Source organism: Furipterus horrens, unplaced genomic scaffold (assembly GCF_987537825.1).
Source record: "Furipterus horrens unplaced genomic scaffold, mFurHor1.1.pri manual_scaffold_7, whole genome shotgun sequence".
Taxonomy (NCBI): Eukaryota; Metazoa; Chordata; class Mammalia; order Chiroptera; family Furipteridae; genus Furipterus; species Furipterus horrens.
In genome coordinates, this window is record NW_028327177.1 from 137,867,965 (window position 1) to 137,887,787 (window position 19,823).

The window sequence follows — 19,823 nt, forward strand, 5'->3', positions numbered from 1 at the left end:
TTAAACGAGGCCGTTTTTCCCTTATAATTCATGCAGAATGGATTTTGAAAACTCGTTAGAGCTTGTTAACACCGTGCCTTGCTCCTTTTCAGCACGCGTTAATATTGAGAGTCCAAGTGAGAAGGACCAAGCTGAGGACGTTGTTTTTTCTAACATCCCAGGCAGTGGGGGCCCCTGTCTGCTGACAGTTGGGGTTCATTCCAGGGAGGGATGCCAGGCCACTTCAGGGATTGGTCAGGTGACTGTAATGGGCACTGTTGTAAAGCCACCTAATTAGTCCTTTTGTTTTGACCTCTGCCTCAAGTTGGAAATGTAATAACCTAACTGAGGGGCATTATTCTTTAAACTGTCAGCTGTGAATTTTCAACTGTTCATCAGAAATGCTAGTTACCATGGCGACTCGCTTGGTTCTTGCCGAACTCCTGTGCAGATTTATTGAAAAAGCTGTTTTGGAGGTCAGCCCTTGGTTTGCCCTGAAAATCAGAAGAAGAGGGAGTGGTGGGAGCGGTGAGTGTGGGCAGAAATCCGTGTTCACTGCAGGTTCTCGGCCGAGGGCTGCACAAGGCAAGACTCCATGAGGCCGAACAGGAAATGGTTGCTGTGGGACTGAGAGGAGAACAGAGGTACCAGCGGCAGCACCGTGCCCAGAGACCTTGGAGTAATGGCCCAGCCGGAAGTGCACACTTGACACCCAAAAAGCCACATATTAGACATACAGATAGCACCCCAGGAATGTGGACAAAATCAAAACAGACTCACCTTAATTAAAAAAAAAGAAAAAATTAAGCCTGATAGCTTCAAAAGGGACTTTCAACATCTTTAAAGGGAGACAACATACTCACTCCAGACTCCCTGCAAGGCTGGTTTCATCTGGGATGATCAACATATATTAAAAAGTTACTAGACTTGCAGAGAATCAGCACGTTGTGACCCATCATCAAGAAATAAAAAAGGCAGCCCAGTAGAAATCGATCCTGAGATGACCCAGAAGTTGGAATTAGGAAACAAAGCCAGAGTCATCTATTATATAAATGATCTGAAACTTAAAGGAATAGATGGTCATAATGAATGAACAGATTGGGAATCTCTGAAGAGAAATGGAAACTATTAAAAAACAAAACATTGCAAATCTAGAACAGAAAATTATACAATATCTGAAATGGAAAATTCACTGTTTGGGATGCAGAGAGGGGAGTAAGGGTAAAGTAGGCCATAAAGCTGGAAGGGAACCCCCACCCCCCAAATAAGGAACAATCATGTGCGATGGCCCTAAAACAAATCTGTGTGACAGGTTTGAGAAGCTGAAAGAATGTCAGTACTGTGGAAACTGAGAGCCAAGACAAGAGACTCGTAGCGCTGGAGAAGCCGGAGCACTGGGTGGGAGCCAGGTCAGGCAAAGCCTTTTAGTTCTTAAGGAATTTGGACTTTGTCGTGGTGGGTGTGGGAAACTGTTAAAGGACTCTAAGGAAGGGACTGGCACGGTGAGATGCGTGTTTTTATACATTCCCTGTGGAAAGGACAGGTGAGGATACAGGAGTCACCAGTGCGGAGGCCACTGCAATGGCTCAGGTGCACATGGCTTAGACTTCGGTGAGCGTAACGGGGAGAAATAGGGAGGGCAGAAGAATGTCCAGATGGTGAAATCTGTAGAGCTTGGTGACATACCGGACGAGCACGTGTAGGAGACAGTGTCATCAAGAAAAACCCTGGCTTCAACCCCAAGTGGATGATGACGCGACTACTGGGATAGGGAGTTCTGGAGAAGACAATGTCCTGGCCCTTCCGCCTGCAGTGGCCCTAAGACATTGGAGTAGAGATGTGCCAGTAATAGGTGCTTGGCTAAATGGGTTTGAACTTCAAAGACAATTAAATGAGATAGGACATCTACTTGAAACCCTGGTATTAAAATAATGGTGTTGAATTATAAATAACTATATATAAGGCTGAGACAGTGAATCGGTTAGCAACACTTTCAGGCACAAGTCACGGAAAGCCCACATTAAACAAATGGGAAGTTACTTTTCCCGCCTGTGAAGTTCCAGTTGCTGGACTGAACTGGGATAGGCCTCTGAGATGGCCTCTCTGTGGTTCTCTTGGCCTTTCCTTCCTGCCTCAGGGTTGCAGAATGGCTGCTGCAGCCCCAGACATCACATTTTTATTCCGGACAGGAAAAAGCAGACGGGGCAGGGTGACTGACTGTTTCTTTTACTTGGAAAGCGAGAACTTTCTTGGCAACCCTCAGCAGAAGTCCGCTGATGTTCTTTCAGCCCCAGCTGTGTCACAAGGCTGCTCCCAACTTCGAGGGAGACTAGGAAGGCAGGCTCGGGTTTTTTAGCCTCTGTAGTCGAGATGGCTGGGGGAAGAGAGTGGGGCGTGGGTGCTGGGCTGGCCAGCGAGCTGTGCCCACCACCGTTCTGTTGTGCGCTTTGTATTTGCATCTGTACAGGTGGTGGTCTGTCTGCTCGGGAGCGTGGCTGTGGAGAAGCCCTCTTTCATTCACTTAACTTTCAAATCGTAAAGACGATGCCTGATGTGAAAATGACAGGGAACCCTGAAAGATACAAATCCCTTTATTGAGGCTGTTCTGTGATGTATTGGATTTTTCTCCCCTGACCCCCCTCCCAGCATTCCCAGGCTTGTTTGCTCAGTGTGACATGAAAGTGCTTTCAGCCACGCGCTCCGGGAACGAGGAGGCTTGCAGAGGAGTCTCTGAGGGACGTGAATTAGTCTTGGCAGAACCGTGTGGGAGGAAGCTCGTGGGCAGTGCTGGGAGGAGAGAGGGGGATTGGAGACTTACATGCAGAAAGCAAAAGGCTCCGAATGGCTCATTTCCTGACAGCAGGGTGACAATTGGAAGGCAAGACAGAGCGATGGCCTCCCATTTGAACTCTTCTAATAGATGCTGCTTTTGATTTCTGCGACTGCCTCCTTTAGCCCCCGGAGGCTGTGTCCTCACGGGCCCCGGCTGCTGGGGTGCTACTCCTGGGCTCTTCTTGGTGTTGCGATGGACGTAACCACACCCCGATGGCGCGCAGTCAAACCCACATGGGTGATTACGGTCGCCACGTTCTCAGGAATTCCCTGGCCAAGACTGGGGTCGCTCTCCACTTCCTCCCCACTTGCCCCTCTCTGATCCGGGCTCAGGCCTCTCATTCACCATCTCATTTAACCCTCACATTAGCCCTTTGAGGGTGGGTCCTCCAGTTATCCCCATTTTCCTGATGAGGAAACTTAGGCTCACCGTGGAAATAAGTAACAGCACTGGATTTCAAATCCAGGCGCTCCCACTGGTAACCGGCCGTCTATACCGCTTCGCAGGTAGCCTGAATTCGCTCACTCTTTCCCCAGGTGTTACCGAGTGCCTGGGCAGACCCTGGGCTAGTTGCTAAGGACACAGAGGAGAAAAGCTGAGGTCCCTGCTCTTACGAAGCCTGGAGGCTCACGTGGGAGACAGTGGCACATGTCAGCGTTCACAGCCCCATGGGATCACTGTCACGCTGCAGGAGAGTGCAAGGAGGGGACCAGGAGGAGCCCCGGGTCTGCCCAGGGGTGGGGAGGCATCTCGGAGGACAGGATGGAAGACAAGAAATGCAGTGTCTGTGACGCAGCATTCCTAGACGTGCGGGAACTTCATGCCTCACAAATACTTCCAAGTAGAAATCTGCTGGCAAGAAGCAGGTGGGCAACCACGAGCCATTATGAAGTTGGGGGGGAAGGGAGGTAGTCACCCTCCTTTCCCAGCAACCCATGCCGTCCTCCCTGATTTTCACCTGTGACCTTGCAGGTCAAGTAGAGCATGCATTGGTCCTGTTTGGGCCACAGGGAGCCCTTTTGGGAAGGCGGCGGCAGAGGCTGGGGCAGGAGGAGCCATGGCGGAGCAGCCATGCCCGGTCCAGTCTCCAGTCCTCACCCCTGGGGGCCTGAGAGCCCCCTGCACTCTGGAACCGGGACCCTTGGGCAGCCTTGGTCTGGTCCCAAGGGTCCTGCTTCCTGGATGCGGCCGGCTCCCAGACTGGCTCAGACCCTCCCCGGCCCCGGAACAGAGGCTGGCGCACAGGTAGTGCCAGGAAAGACGTCCCCGTGACAGCAGCCGAGTCACCCCTGCTCTGCCCAGGAAGCTTTGCAGAGGGATTGGTCAGGGAGGTGGGCAACTTGCCCCACCCGCCCCCTGTCTGCAAGAAAGGCCCTTGGTCCCGGGCCTCCCCCTGTGTGGGCAGCTTGCGCCCGCACATGTGTGTGAGCCAGTGAGAGAGGTTTAGTGAGCTGTTGGCTCATCTGCAGGGCTGTGGGGATAGACGTGCGCCAGGGCCAGGTTCCGTGGTGGTCACGCTCGGCGCCCTGGGCTGCTGGGAAGCCCCGCGGCTTTACAGCTATTACTGCTTTCAGCTCCACCGCGTCCCCCTGCGGTCACTTGGGGTTGGGTGGCCTTATGCTTCCCCCCTGTCAAAATATTTTATTAACTACTTACTGAGCGTAGAGAGCGCCCGCCTGTACAGCTCTGGACCCCGGCTGGGACTCTCGGACCCGCCCTTGGACGCACCCTGCAAGTGAGCTTCCTGCCTAATCCCTGTCTCTTCTTCTAGAAACAGCAGGCTGCTCCCGCCCCCACAAAGCTAATTAATCTGGTTTTGATTCCCTGTCGCACAAAGCTAATTAATCCTTAGATTCTGCTCCTTCTTAACATAACATCTCACTTACTGTCTTCTCTTTTGAACTCGCCTCTCCAGGCTCTTTTCTTTCCTTAGCCTAGGGGTGAACTCCGTTCTCCACCCTCCATCTGGTCCTGACCTCTCACCCCTCCTCGTGGTGATCCAAGGGGCTCAGGGGGAGCCGTGTCCACCCCTCAAGCTGTGTGGGTGGGAGTGGACAGGCGTGGGAGGGGGCAGAGGTTAAAGGAAGGTAGGCAACTTGAGGCGCTGGTTCCCAGCACTTCCCAGGCCAGCAGAAGGCCACCAGGAGGGATCGGGGGACCTGTGTCCCAGCCCCAGCCCCAGCTAGCGGGAGGCAGCTGGCTCACTCCGCGAGGGCCACAAAGGGAGCTCCTGCCTGGGACCATTCACCAGAGCCGGTGCAGGGCTGGGCCTGGCTGTGGGATTTAGAAACCTCTGGAGCTTCCCAGGTAACAGAGACGATTAGATTTCTTCGCCCTGAATGGACTGCCTTCCGCCCACCTGCAGAGTGTGCGCACAGAGCGTGCTCCCATCCGTGTGTGGTCTCGAGTGGGCAACTCTGTGAGCCTGGGCTGCACGGCAGAGCAGGGGTTAGCATCTTGTCGGGGCAGGTGGGGGTCCCGGGTGTGCTAGGGAAGGCTGTGACGGTTACCAGTGAACCTCTAGCTTAAGGGCTCATTTGAATTTTTAAACCTAGAAGAAATTTGAGGGGACATTGAACAGGTTCCTCCACGATGAGCTCCGAGTCCCCCAAGCATTTAAGTCCCTGCCCTGATCTGAAAAACAAACGGCAAGCAAAACAAAACAAAGCAAAACAAAAAACAAAGGGCCTCATGCCTGCCTTTCCTGCTGCTTGAAGTTACAAAACCCATCTGATGTCTGAAAACAAAATAAAGGGATCAGGTGTTTCTTTATTTTAAGCAACACACATCCTCTCCCCGTCCTGCTGCCTGGGGCCGGGGCCAATTGCCAGCCTGAGGGGTCCTTAAAAAATGACTAACCCAGCCCATCCTTCATGTTATAACTGAGACCACCCCAAGCGGAAAGCTGGGCCCAGCTGTAGAGTCCCCTGGGTCCCAGACCTGCGTTCTTTCTGCCTGCTCTTAAGTACTGGTTCCCAAGCAACGGAGCGCGTCTGAGCACCCCGCGCAGGAGGCTGGCAGTCGCGTGTTAGCGAGCTAGGAAACGTGATAGGTCCAGGGAGAGGGCACAAACGGCCAGGTCACGGGATGTGACCATGAGAGTCCATGAGAGGCTTTCTGGTTTGTTTCTGACGAAATTGGCTTGCTGGCCTTTCGGGGCTGGAGCTGGGTCACGTTCCGCATCACGATTCTCTACTCCAGCGCCCCGTCTTTACCTCGGGCCTTCGGAGCCCAGTGTTCAGAGAGCAGGGGCCTGAGCCAATCCGTGGCTGCGCCGCTGTTAAGGAAACAGATGGTCCCTGACAGATACATACATCTCCATACTGTGGTGCTGTGTCTTCAAAATGCGTTCTCTTACAGGAGGGGCCCGTGTTCCACGGCAGCTTCCCATTTCTCTGTATATTCTGCTTATTATTTCTGGTGGCTAATTTTACGTGTCAGGTTTGCTTATAATAGAGATTTGATCCTTTCTAGGCTGTAATAAGTTATGAACCGTGGCAAAATGCAGACTCCAGTTAAGAAGAATATAGTCACAACATGATCTTAAGAATGTAAAAATGTGCACCCAGGTGTACCCTCTGCTGCTATATTTGATCAATTCGAACACACCATTGGTGTTTTTCTTTAAAAATTTTTTTCTTCATTTTTTTATTATTGTCCCATCTTTCCCCCATTGCTCTCCCCAGCCCCACTAAAAAATTTTTATTGATTTTTTTTTTTTTTTTTAGAGAGCGAGAGAGAAACTTTGCTTTGTTGTTCTGCTTATTTATGCATCATTGGTTGGTTTTGTATGTGCCCTGACAGGGGATCAAACCTGCAACCTCAGTGCATCAGGATGATGCCCTAACCAACTGCGCTGCCTGGCCAGGGTCTAACACACCACTGGTTTTAAATATTATGCTCTGCTGAGAAAGAAAAAGGCTGTCAGTCAAAGATACCGCTGACTCTAAGACATGTCCGAGCGTCAACATTTGTGGGGAAAATGTGCATCATGGAATCAATGGGAGATGAGAAGCAGTAGGATGGAAGATGGAGAGCAAACCATTAACAGTGGTCTCCCTGGGTGCTTAACCTGATATGCGTAATTGTCTTTTCCAGATTTTCCGTGATGATTATTGTCATTTTGATAATCATAAAACCGAACAGCCTAATAGCAGTGTTATGTTGGCATTTATTCATACACCTTCCGACCTCAGAGTCTTGGAAAAGGATGGTTTTATATTCTCGCAAGCTTTAAATTTGTGGGCAGGCTTCCAGCTCGAAGGTAATGGAGCAGAATGTCCCCTGGGACTGCTGTCTCCATTTTGTGCTTTCCCAGAACAAAAGTGCCTTTTCAGGCAAAGGTCGCTAGTGCCGCACGTTGGGCTGAGTATGATGTTCACGCTGTGGCCGGTCACTTCCTCCCTCCCCTCCTGTTGGGTGCCGTTACAGCCTCTGCTTTGTCCTGTGGACCCAGGGCCAGCGCGAGGATGTGGGTTGACCTCTGGGAACCAAGCTGCCTCGTCAGACAGGGGCTCCGTCGCTAGGAGAGGTTGGCCTCTGTCGTCTGCACCGTAGGGAGGGTGGTGGGCACCATCTCTGGAAGTGGTGGAATTACAGCAGTCCTGCTGCTGACGGCGTGGGTTCCCTGGGCCAGGAGGGGGGAAGGCTGATAGTGTGGCCATTGTCAGCGTCGGGGTGTGTGGGTACGGAGAGCAGCCAGGCAGGCTCACGAAAAAGCCGAGGGCAAAACGAGTTAGATGTCGTCAGCCAGAGAGGCTGCCGCTGCCCTTTCAGGCTTCCCCACAGCCTCTCCTTCAGAGCAGGCACATGGGGCCACCCTGGTGGTCGCACAGGGAAAGCCCTTCTTCCTGCTGGCGACTGGGACGTGTGCATGGCCCCGAGATGCTCTCCGTGTGGGCTGCTGGGGCCTCTTCTCCTTTCCTCCCCGCTGTTGCAGAGTCCACACCTGGGTGACGGGTCACACCTCATTAGCAGGATGCCTTGCTCACAAATGATTATTTCCCTTCTGGGGTAACAGCACTTCTGCTGGAAGTGGCACTCTTGGACCGCGCGACTGTCTTTGTAAATAAATGTTTTGCACTGAGATGCCGCAACATATGGATATTTCTAGACGTACGTAAAACATCTCAGAGGAAAGATGAACATAGAGCTATCAGAGGGAGGTAAACATCCTGCCAAATGAGATTTTTAATGTAGAAATCTTTGTGCATAAAAGAGAATGAGACTAGGATGAGAGAAAGTTTATTTCTCTAGAATATTCCAGAAGGGACATCTAGATTACCTTCAGAATTGATTTTCCTTTATTAGGATTCAAGTATACACTGTCTTTGGAGCAATTGCACTGAAATGATTTTTTTTTTTTTAAGAAAAATAAAGAAATCTTGGCAATAAGAAAAAGTTTTAGAAAAATCACACACAAATTATAGGAAGGAAGGAAGGAAGGCAGCCGTCCGTCTCGAGAGACGATGGTGTAGCTTCTTAAGAGTCTATCTGCACCGCCGAGAATGGCTGTGCAGTCCGACTCGGGAGTGACACGGTATCTGTCTCCTCCCGTGTTGAATCGACATCTTGTGATGACGCTGGAGTGTCCTCTCCAGTGAAGCTGAAGCTACAGAGCCTGGGCAGGGTGATATGGAGGGTCTGCTGTTGCCCATGCAGCAGACCCCCCCTCTCTTCACAGCTGAAGGGTCCAAGGGAAAGATGGAGTCAATACAGCTTGGCCTCAGGTGTGCCGCAGGAGTTGCCGGTGTTGACTACAACGTCAAACCGCCTTAGGGACTCCGGCTCCGGATTTTCTGTCGGGGTTTACCCCCCTAGCCTTTCCCCTGAAGAGGTATGCCGCAAGGCAGCGGAGGTTTTTTTGGAATCAGAGTTTTCCTTCTCTGATGTGCCCTGACTGGAAGATCGAACCAGCGACACTTAGCTCGCAGGCCGACGCTCAATCCACTGAGCCAAACCAGCCAGGGTACACACAAATTATAATTCAAAAATAATTGCTAATCAAATCACACTGATTCAGAAATAGGCTAAGTGTGAAGTTTTTGAAAAAGTGCCCGTTGTGATTAAATCTGCCCGTTACATCTTGTCTGTTCCATTCTGTCTCCTCTGTGTCCAGCTGTCAGGGCCCCGTGTTGTAAAAGGTCTGGACTTCCCGGTTTGCCGAACTTTTTTCAACCAAGGTCTTCTAAAATGTATCCTTTCCTTTTTTGTTTTTTTTAAACCACTTCTTACAGAATTCTCACACATTGTTGTTAATGCTTTAACTCATGTGCTGTATTCTCTTGAGAAGCGTGGGTTTTTTATTCCTGGCGTTATTTCGGTGTCTTTGGAGAAAGAGTCTCATTGGCCGGGTTATAGCTAATCCTCTTTTTGCCCTCAGCTCTTCGGTTTCCTCTTCCTCTTTCTTATTCCTGATTATATGGTGTTTTACGAAAGCCCTTTTTGATTGGATGTTTGCTTCAGCCCATCTCCTGTTACTTCCTTTTCTTAAACATCGGCTCTGTTCCGACTCATGAATGTGTAATTCTCTTCCAGCTCCTTAAAGCGTGTTCGTCCACGCGGCACGTTATGGGCCACAATGGCTGTGCCTTCAGACCTATCCTCATGACATGATTATAAGGCCTGTTTGTAAACCATAGTTTTACAAATGCTAAATAATAACCACAGGGCAGCTTTAATCTGACTTCAGGTGAGTCTTAAGTACAGGAATGATTTGCAAAAAGTGAATGAGAAGCCACTTATGTTCTTAATTTCTGGGTTTTACATATGGAAGAAGTTGTCTTCTGTTTAATTTACCCAAGGAGACCGGGGAACTGAGCATGGTGGTCCCGGAACACTCAGAAAATCTGGATAATTCATGATATTGGGGCCGCTGTGGACTCGGTGGAGTGAGCCATTTTTTCATTTATTAAACGAGGGGAGTTGAACACATGGATGGTTGCCAGATCGTGCACACGTCTGGGGAGCTGATAGAAAGGGCTCAGGAGAGAGAGCAGGGCATCTCCTAGAATCGCTCAGCTTCCAGCTCCTGTATATTGGGTTCCCTCGGATTTTATTTGAAAAGGGATTTTATAGCCCTTAAAAAGAAGAGACAGAGTCTCAAAACCCTCCCTCTCCCCAGGTCTCTGGGTTCTGTGAGCCAGTAAGATTTCCATAAATCAAGGTTGGCCAGGATGGGGAAGGCAGCCACTGCCAATTGTTTGCCCGACGTGAGGACATGAAAGGAGATGAACACCATGTACTATCATTGTAACGGCAACACCAAAAAAAAAAAAAAAAAAAAAAGAGAGAAAGGCTATAATCTCAGCAAAAACCTAAAACAAACAAACAAATACAAGCCGCTCTTTAGACTGCACAGTGGCAGGGCTGTCAGCACCCACCATGCCCTTGTTCGGGTGGGGACGAGCCAGCCCTGGGGTGAGCGAGAGGCTGTTCCTAGCTGCTGAGCGAGTGTTCGTCAAAAACCAGCCGTGAATAGTGTTCATCTTTCCGTGGGGACTAAAACGGGCTTGCTGGATCGTTCGTTCTCAAGATGCTGATTTCATTTGGCTTATTTTTTAATTGCTTTTGATGTTTAAAAATATTCATCAGTTTGGTAAGGTATGAAGGAGGAGGGTTTTTTTTCCCTCTTCATAATTAGCATATCAAAATATTCACTCTTCATTCTATTGGAATCTTTTGTCCTCACTGAGATCTGAATACTTTAAGCAAAGCACCTCCACAAGAAGCATTCCAGCCTTGACAATGCACTCTAGAGAAAAACTCAGTTAGAAAGGGCTTATTGACTGTGGCTCTGTAATGCGGGGGGGTGAGGGGGCGTAGGGTGCTGCCAACATGCGACCCTGTCGGCACCTCATGTTCTGTGCCAGGAAAGGTTAGAACGGGAGAGGGAGCTAATCTTCTCATCATGTAACACGGGTTTTATCTGATGGAAAGACACATGGAGGTTTGCTTGGAAGTTAAATGAAATCCATTGGTCATTGGAGAGGAAAAGCCGTAGGTCCTTTTCAGAGTTTATAATGCACTGGTTACATGCTTGTCCCCTAAACTGCTCTGTAAATGGAAAGGCTTTCTAGAATGCATCGTTTGATTAGAAGATTAATAATGTATATACATACTGTATTATTATTATATTAATATATAATCAACATAGTTAAGATTTTATACTTTTGTTACAGTGATATCAGGACAGTATAGTTTCAGCTACTATAGATGCACATCAGGATACGAGCTCCTTTAAGTTATTGGTAGTTGTTAGGAAACTTGTTTGCAAACCACTGAAAGTAACTGAAAGTTCCTCTGCTTACCTTAAGGCAGACAGAAGCGATCTGAAGAGGATCGGGTGACTCCCAGTTGGGGGGGAAGGCCGGAGAGCAGGGCAGGAGCCAGGGGGAGCAGGGCGCAGTCTCTGGAGTGGTCTGGTTAAGCCTCCGCTGCCGCTGGTGCCAGCATGTCCAGCCTCTCAGCGCTGGTGTGGCCTTTGACCCAGTCCACCCGGTGCTTCTGGGTCACCCCACTGTGTTCCAGGACACACGGAGCCTGTGGTCAGTTACACTGTATCGCTTTGACAGAGAAGGGGCAGGAGCCCCTTCCAAGCTTCCACACTTGGTGAGAGGTCCCTGCCACTCACCCATCTTGCAGTTCGCGCCGAGAAAGGAGAAACCGCAGGTGCTGGGCAGCCCTAACAATAGGCATTCACTGTGCCCTTGGTGAGAAAAGTTACCAGGAGATGGGCAAGGTAGTTAAGCGAGTGCCGAGTAATGAACTAAGAGACCTCGGTTTGGGCCTGGCTCCCATCAGCTAGGTGCTGCTGAACAGCCAGCTGCTCCTCTGGGACCTGTGTGTCCTCCTCTGTAAAGAGAGGGAATTTCGATGACAACCTCAGCCCCATGACTCTGTAACCAGAGTCTTCTTTCCAGGAATAAAACAAAATCGTAAATAAGATCATCGAAGCAAGTAGATCTCTATGAAGTGCCTTCTCTGAGTGAGAGAAGGGCGGGCTGAGACTGCAATTGGAGACGGGGAAGCGGGACTGACGCACCTCTGTGGTGGAGGGTGTAGGAGTGGGGGGTGGGCTCAGGAGTCGGCTCGCTGTGCTCGGGGCCGCTTCCACAGTTCGACCCTGTACCTGTGGGACGGCTGAGGGCTGCCTTCTGAGACTTGTCTTCCCATCTGTGAGGTGCTGCCATGTACTTGACTCGTGCTGCCGTGAAGACGAAATGAGGCAACACGCGTAAAAGTGCCGGGTCCGTAGGAAGCGGTCTGCAAAGGCTGTGGCTTCCCTGGCTAGCTGCCGGGGCATCTGGCTCCGCAGTCCTGCTGTCTGACTCACTCCCTTGAGTAGAGGGAATTTAATGAGCTTTTGCCCAGGACAAGGCACGATTCTAGGCTCTGGGCCTGGTGGGCTATACAGAAAACCCAGAGTCTGCAGCGGAGGCGGAGAGGTCATGGGCCAGCGTCCCTGTGCCATGCTGTCTGGGAGCATCCAGAGTTGGGACCTCCACAGTTGTTAACTTAAAAATAAAAATGGCCTTTAAAGCTACCGAGGCTTCGAAAATCCTAGTAGTCATTTAATTTTTTTTAAAAAGATTTTATTTATTTATTTTTAGAGAGAGGGGAATGGAGGGAGAAAGAGAGGGAGAGAAACATCAATGTGTGGTTGCCTCTTGCACACCCGCAGCCCAGGCATGTGCCCTGACGGGGAATCAAACCAGTGACCCTTTGGTTTGCAGGCTGGGGCTCAGTCCACTGAGCCACACCAGCCAGGTTAACTTTACCAAATTTCTGAGCATTGAGTGTGTCAGATTCTTTGAAATATCTTGTCAGATTGAAGGCAGGGCAAACTGTCACATGTGTGTGTGGCTCTGGACGTTCTTGCTCAGGTTATGTCAGCCTGGAAGGGAAGAAGACATGGAGAAACTGTTTGTCTGAAAGAGTTAGAGAACAGGCTTAAATTTTTGTTAACTAAATGTATTGAGGTGACATGGATTAATGAAATTATATAGGTTTCAAGTGTACAGTTTTATAATACATCATCTGTATATTGTAGTGTGCTTTTTAAATCAAGTAAATATTCCAGTTAGCTCAGTGTGCCCTTGTACCCTGTATATATGTGGTCAGTTAGTTTCCAAAGAATTCACGTCCAACTAAATACATAATGGAATATAATTTAACTTTTGGGGGGTGAATGAAGAATCTTATACTGCCTTAAAGCCACCACCATGAGTAATTTTTAAATACCTCCAAATAAATCCGAGATCGCCTATTTTGGAGGGGGGAGGGGTCTTTTGTAACTTTCTCTTGAGGTGGAAACTTTGCACACTGACATCATGGGCTTGCGGCCCTCTTGAGATCCCTGAGAAGGAAAGGCAAGGACACCCGTGAAACTGAAAGGCCACCGAGGGACCACTGAGGAGCCAGGCTCCTGCTGCCTATGCCCGGGAGGACGAGGCCACCTGCCCGCAGTCAGCAGTGGGACCGCTGGGATAGTCTGCCGAAGCCAGAGCGTGGCGGTTCCAGGCTGTCAGAGTCTGGTTTCCTCTTCATTATCAGGAGGGGAAGGGAAAAGGCTTGGTTTCTGCGCTCCCTTGGCGGGGAGGCCCGTGTCTCCTGCATTCACTTTTTTCACATGGTCAAGGCGCTTGTTGTATACCAGGGGCTGTCGGGCTGCGTACACAGTGGGGAGCACGGTCCTGGCTCCCAGCGGGCATAGACTGTCAGCAAGCAAGCAAGCAGGCAGGAGATAAATGAAACCCTAGCGATGAGGAGAGGGGCAAGGAGCAAGAAGGGCGCCTGCTTTAGACAGGGCGGCCGGGGCAGGCCTCTCCGCAGCCACCGTAGAGGGCGCAGAAATGGCGTTCCGGGGCAGGAACATGGCACGTGCCGAGGCCATGAGGCAGGCGTGGTGTTTTTAAGAAGCTGAAAACTGGTCACTTCCGGGGAAGCAAGAGCGAGCAGTCAGAAACCTGAGGCAGGACTTCCACCCTCTCAGAAGTCGTTTTTCACTCAGACAAATAGGGAAACATAATGGTCCTTCTGGACAACTTTATTTGTAACCATAAAGGATTTCATGTTGCCTGTGGGAAGCCTTCTCCCAGTCACAGGAAGTTGGAACATTGTGTGACATTAGCACACGGTCTGTTCTTTATTTTACTTAAAACTAGCAGCCCTAGAAGCCCTTGTTCCTACCCTGGGAGACTGGGCAAGCATTCCTAGTCAAATATTAGTTCCGTCGTCATTAAGTGCAGGTCATGTTGAACTACCAAGTTTTAAAATTGACCCATAATCTAATCAACAGCTGGGTAGCTGGGTGTCCACCTTGAGAACTGTGCCCACGGGGTTCACTGGGAGCGGAAAGAAAGGGGCCCTCCCTTCGTGAAGCCTTGGCGTGGTGTCTCGTTAAAAGGACAGCCTGACCTCCCTGCGCTTTCCAGCGCTGTCCTTTTCCTGCTCTGCACATACGTGTCCGGTTCCTGTTCTAACATCAGTGCAGTCGATTGCCTCCTTCCTTAGCTCGTCATTCAAGGCTGATAGCGGCACTGCAGGAAGACGCGCCTGTCGTGGGCCCGGCCGTAGCCCGGCGCTTGTTAGGGCAGCTGCTGCTCATCGCTCCGACCGTGGGCAGACGCCTTGCCATGATGGACTCGTCTCCTCCCTCCCTCGGGGCTCAGTCCCTCTCCCGCACCGTTTCTCCATTGCCTGCCTCGCTTCTGTTTTCAAATTCGCCTTCTTTTTCCTTCCTTTTGTTTCTTTTTTGGAGCTTTTATTCCTCGCCCACCCAGCCCTTGTGACTCTGCTTCTCCTCTGTGGCCCACCTGCCCAGCTCTTTCTGTCTCTCCTGCTTTTCATGCCGCCCCTTTCTTCTTCCCTCCCTTCCCACCTGTTTCTCTCTTCCCTGGACTCAGCTCCACAGCCCGTGTCCTGTCTTCCGTTGACGCAAACAGCAGTTGGCATTGAGTTTTCGTCATTTATCAGTCACCTACTAGTAGCGACAGATGTCATTGGTGGATTACAGAGGTTTCCCCCTCCTCCAGTTTCACTTTTCATAGTTTGCACTCGTGATCAATGATGGTTGAAAACATTACATGGAGAATTCCAGAAATAGACAGTTCATACGTTTTCAATTGCATGTTCGTCATGCATGTAGCATGAGGAAATCATGCTTGGCCCCGCGCTGTCCCGCCCAGGATGTGAGTCATCCCTTTGTCCAACACTGTGCACGCCACCTGCCCGCTCCTCCCTTAGTGACCGTCTCAGTCATCTGAGAGGCCACATTCACACAGCTTTTATGACATTATATTGTTACACTTGTTCTGTTTTGTTATTAGTCATTGTGATTAATCTCTTGCTGTGCCTAATTTATAAATTAACCTTTACAGGAAAAAACATAGTAGATACAGGGTTCAGCACCATTGTGGTTTCGGCCATCCATGGGGGGTCTTGGATAAGGGGGGAACTAGTGTATTTAAACTTCAGGTTAGGGACTGGCCTATCCTGCCGTGTGTATGCCCAGGCCCCCAGGGCCCGGTCCCAGTGAGGTCCTGGTGTGGGAGGGACACGCTGCCGGTCGGTCCGCTGGATGGTGTTCGCTATCCACAATTTCTGCCTCCAGCGAAATTTCTGAATCTTGAAGCTTTCAGTCTGTCCTGACGAGGACGGATTGGTAGCTAGGTGACAGGTGTAGAAAGTGCTCCGTGGTGTTTATCACGCGACTGCGTAAGAATCTCTGCAGCTATGGGGACAGAATGCTGTTAGTGGGTCTGGTTTGGGGACTGGTGTGTCCTTTCCCGCAGCCTTGCGTGAGCCGCCTTACAGAACTGTGGGAGAAGAGATGTGTGTAGAAGCACTTAGTGAATTACAAAGCACCAGACAGATAAAGCATCATTATGTTGCCTGCATTAATCATAATCCAATTAGGGATTTTAAATTGGACTCTTCACATTACAAATACACGATTTACTTTTAAATCTGTCTTTTGGAGGGACGTGTCACCTCATCAAGTGATAAGGGCTGGCACGGGCTTGAGGCCACAGAGAATAAGGTATTGAAAAGCCTCTGTTTTATTTAGGCTAAGTTTAGAATTAGAAGTAGACAAATAACAATGAAAATAAATACGCATTTCTAATAGCAAGTGTTTATATAAATCAATATGGTGGTTTCCCTTACATTAACTTTTATTTTCAAATGCAAAGATGTAATATGTTTTATATATGGTATAGCCGAGCTGTAGCGCACCCTTAACCTGAATGGCTTATCGTAGAGTTTCCGAATTCATAACCTTGAACTTCTTTCCTTTAGTTCCCAGGCTGTGGGAGAGAATGCGCTCACCACATTTCATCGAAGATATGAATCTTGGTCTTTCCTTGCTCGTTTTCTTCCTTCCGTGAAACCTTGACCCACTCAGAATAGAGAAATTGGTCAAACCCGTCTCACGGAATTGAGCCACGCTGTGTGTTGCCTTTGCTGGGCTCCTCTGATTGGCAGTGAACGAGAAGAGAGCTCAACCCCGAGCCTCCTTCTGTGTCCCCGGTTGTCCTTCCTTGACTCGTTTGCTGTCTCCAGCCTCATGCATCTCCCTGTGTTCTCTTTCTCCTACAGGCCATGCAGGACGGGTTGGCGGACCTTCCGGAATGGTATGGAATCAAAGGCATGCAGGCCCACTGGATCGGGGACTGTGTGGGCTGCCATCTGGACTTCACGTTAAAGGTGACCAAGCAGTAGCCTCTCCCACAGTGAACGCTTACCAGTCCCCTTCCGCCCTGTTACCACTCACTGACAAGCCCAACGGCTCGGGCTCCACAGCAGAGCTGGCCAGCAGGAGGGCCAGTCTATACGTAATTTCAAATTTTCCGGTAGCCACAACTGTTAAAGTCCAAAGGAACAGGTGACATTAATTTTAATAACATATTATATTCAACTCATATGTTCAGAATGTTACTGTTTCAAGATATTCGGCAGCCGTTCGTTTCGGCAGCCGTCCGTCTCGAGAGACGATGGTGTAGCTTCTTAAGAGTCTATCTGCACCGCCGACAATGGCTGTGCAGTCCGACTCGGGAGTGACATCGTATCTGTCTCCTCCCGTGTTGAATCGACATCTTGCGATGACGCTGAAGCTACAGAGCCTGGGCAGGGTGATATGGAGGGTCTGCTGTTGCCCATGCAGCAGACCCCCCCTCTCTTCGCAGCTGAAGGGTCCAAGGGAAAGATGGAGTCAATACAGCTTGGCTTCAGGTGCGCCGCAGGAGTTGCCGGTGTTGACTACAACGTCAAACCGCCTTAGGGACTCCGGCTCCGGATTTTCTGTTGGGGTTTACTCCCTTAGCCTTTCCCCTGAAGAGGTATGCCGCAAGGCAGCGGAGGTTTTTTGGAATCAGAGTTTTCAAGATATACTCAATAAAAAAAAATATGAAGGAGATAGTTAACCCTCTTGTTCTAGTACAAAGTCTTCGAAATGTGCTCTATTTTGCACTTAACGGCACGTACATGTCAAGGGTCCGTGGCCACACGTTGCTCTGGCTACCATATTGGACAGTGCAGATATAGATGGCCTTCTAGGGGGGCCTATGAACTCCCGCAAATTAAGTGCAGAATGTTTGCATGGCCATTTTCCAGAGCAGCGGGTCCACACCTCTCACTGATCCACAGAGGGTTCACGTCCCGAAACAGGGAGCCGAGGCGACCTGGGCCTAGACAGATGTAAAGCTGTTCGGGACTGTGCTTGGCTAGGATTCACAGGAGGGACCTGCCGCAGAAATGCTGGCAAAGGTCATTACGGAAGGCCCACCTGCTCTGGAAGTTCCCCTCCAACTCGCCTCTTTGTCTGTGCCGACTAGAAACTTGTTCTGTTGCTGTTCCTCACCTGGCTGTTCTTTCATGTCCTTCTGATTTCTTCTTCTCTGATCAAGACCTGTGTTCCCTGCTCACTTAGCTCCAAGCCCTTCCCTCACCTTAGTCCCAGTTACAACCGTTGGAGGGGGAGCTTGACCTACCTTTCTAGGCGCTGTCGCGGTGACAGCCATACCTGGTGTCTACTCAGCAGCGGCTGCTTGTCACTGAGCCGACAGTTCCTGTGCCATCTCCTCACCCACGTGACCCAACTCTGCAGCTGCGGGCACAGGGCCCCCATCAGAGAGTGTACTTAGAAAACCCCTGAAAAGCAGGTCCTGCAGTGAGCTTTTCTTTCCTCTTACTGCTTTTCTGAGAAGGGGGTGACCCCTGCAGCTGTGCCCTTTGTTCAGACTCTCAGGGCTGACTTTTTGGGGTCTCGTGTGCTAAACTGGGCCTGGTCCTACGTCGAAGGCCTTCGCTTCTCAACCAGGGCGATGGGGTGGGTCTCTCAGGCCCTCGGTTGCTGTACACAGAGTGTCTTCTGCCTTCTCTCCCTTCCCAGCATTTCCTTATGAAAAGGTTTCCATCTCAGCTCCCAGATCCACAGAAAATGAGATGTCTCAGGAGGGAACACTCAGCCCAGCAGCGACAGAGCCATGTGGCTGTGGCCCTGTGGCCCTAGGCCTGATCTGTAGGTGCCACTGAATTGGGACGTGGGCCATAGAGGGGGACTTCAGACTCTAGGACCTGAGCGCCTTGCATGCCGTTGGCACTCTGAAGCCATTTGAATGACGTTGAAGGGAGGAGCACTTGTCCGCTGTGTCCCCTCTGTCTGCCACATAGTTGGCCTTCAGTCAATGCCTGATGTAGCCTCTTCCTTGAAATGCAGTTGAGTGGCCCTAGGAGCGCTCAGTCACGAAGCCCAGGGTGTCTTTCTTTCCTCTTCCAAACGGGGTTAACCTCAGCGACTGTTTCTGGTTAGAAGAGTAGATGCCTCCGTTTTCACTGGACCTTAGATCCTGCAGGAGAACGTAGCTCCTTTCTCGGGACAAGTGATGTAACCCCGAGAGCTGTTTTTGATCTGCGAACAAAGGAGCTGGGAAAGCGGGCGGCCTTTCTCTGAGCAAGCAGTGACCTCCCTCTTCTCTCCCGTCCTTCTCTGCCCCTGCCAGGGTCCATCTCGGGCCCCACCTCCCTGGGGCTGTGGCCAGAAGCTGGCCCCACTGTTTGCAACTGAGGAGGGGCGGGAGAAGGGTCATAGCTGGGGGCACAGCAGCCCAGAGGGACGACTAGAAGTGAGATGACTGTGTTCTCCCCCTGCCAGGTTGACGGGCAAGTCACAGGAGAAAAGCTGACCGCCTACACGGCCACCCCCGAGGCCATTTATGGCGCGTCCCACGTTGCCATCACTCCCGGCCACAGACTCTTACACGAGCACAGCTCTCTGAAGGAAGCCTTCCGGAAGGCGCTGGTCCCTGGCCAAGGTGAGGCGGCAAGCTGAGGCTCGGGTGGGGGACTGGGCCTTGCCTCGTGCCTTACAGCCCCTTCAGAGTTCACGGTCTCCCCCGGGTCCTCTGTGTGATCTGGTCTTCGCCTCGGCCTGATGTTCTGTTTTTCTATTTTAAAGTGTGAGGATTACAAAAGAGCTTTGAAAATGTTAAGGTACCCCCCCAGGTTTCCCTTTGATTACCTGATTGTGTGCTTCTTGAGTTCCTGGCTGAAAGCTCAATGCTCTGCCTTTAAACACAATAGAACCCAGATTTAAAGCTCTTTTCTGATAGGAATAGAATCTTCTGCTTCATTAATAATTCCATCATCAAATAAAATGGTCCTAACAGGGACAGGAAGGAGGCCACTGAGAATTAGGCAACAGTTTCAACAACTTAATTATATTATTTTAACGAAATCACATAGTAATCTGAGCAGACAGAGAGTCCTGCCCCATGAAGGTCTTCAGTGAATGGATCGAGATGGCCTGGGATTGGCATAGCGAATATTACCGGTCAGCGGGGATTTGGGGAGAGCCTCTGTGGCTGCAGGCACAGAATCCACCTCTGGCCAACCTAGAGGGAGAGGGGAACCTACCGGAAGGCCCTGGGAATCTTGCTGACCAGAGGAAGCCCTGAAGAACCCATCTGGAAGAGGACAGGCATAGACCGGCAGCCCTGGGAGTGTGGGCAGC

At 50.5% G+C, this 19,823-nt stretch overlaps 1 protein-coding gene across 4 annotated transcripts in view; it reads left to right on the forward strand.

Annotated features, from left to right (window-relative positions):
- Window positions 1–19,823, forward strand: part of LARS2 (leucyl-tRNA synthetase 2, mitochondrial) — a 108,883-nt gene that overhangs the window by 46,319 nt on the left and 42,741 nt on the right. For all 4 annotated transcript variants that reach the window (XM_090284623.1, XM_090284622.1, XM_090284625.1 and 1 more), the window contains 2 exons: window positions 16,412–16,519; window positions 18,966–19,125. In XM_090284623.1, coding sequence (XP_090140749.1) covers window positions 16,412–16,519; window positions 18,966–19,125 — 268 coding nt within the window. The remainder of the gene's footprint in view (window positions 1–16,411; window positions 16,520–18,965; window positions 19,126–19,823) is intronic.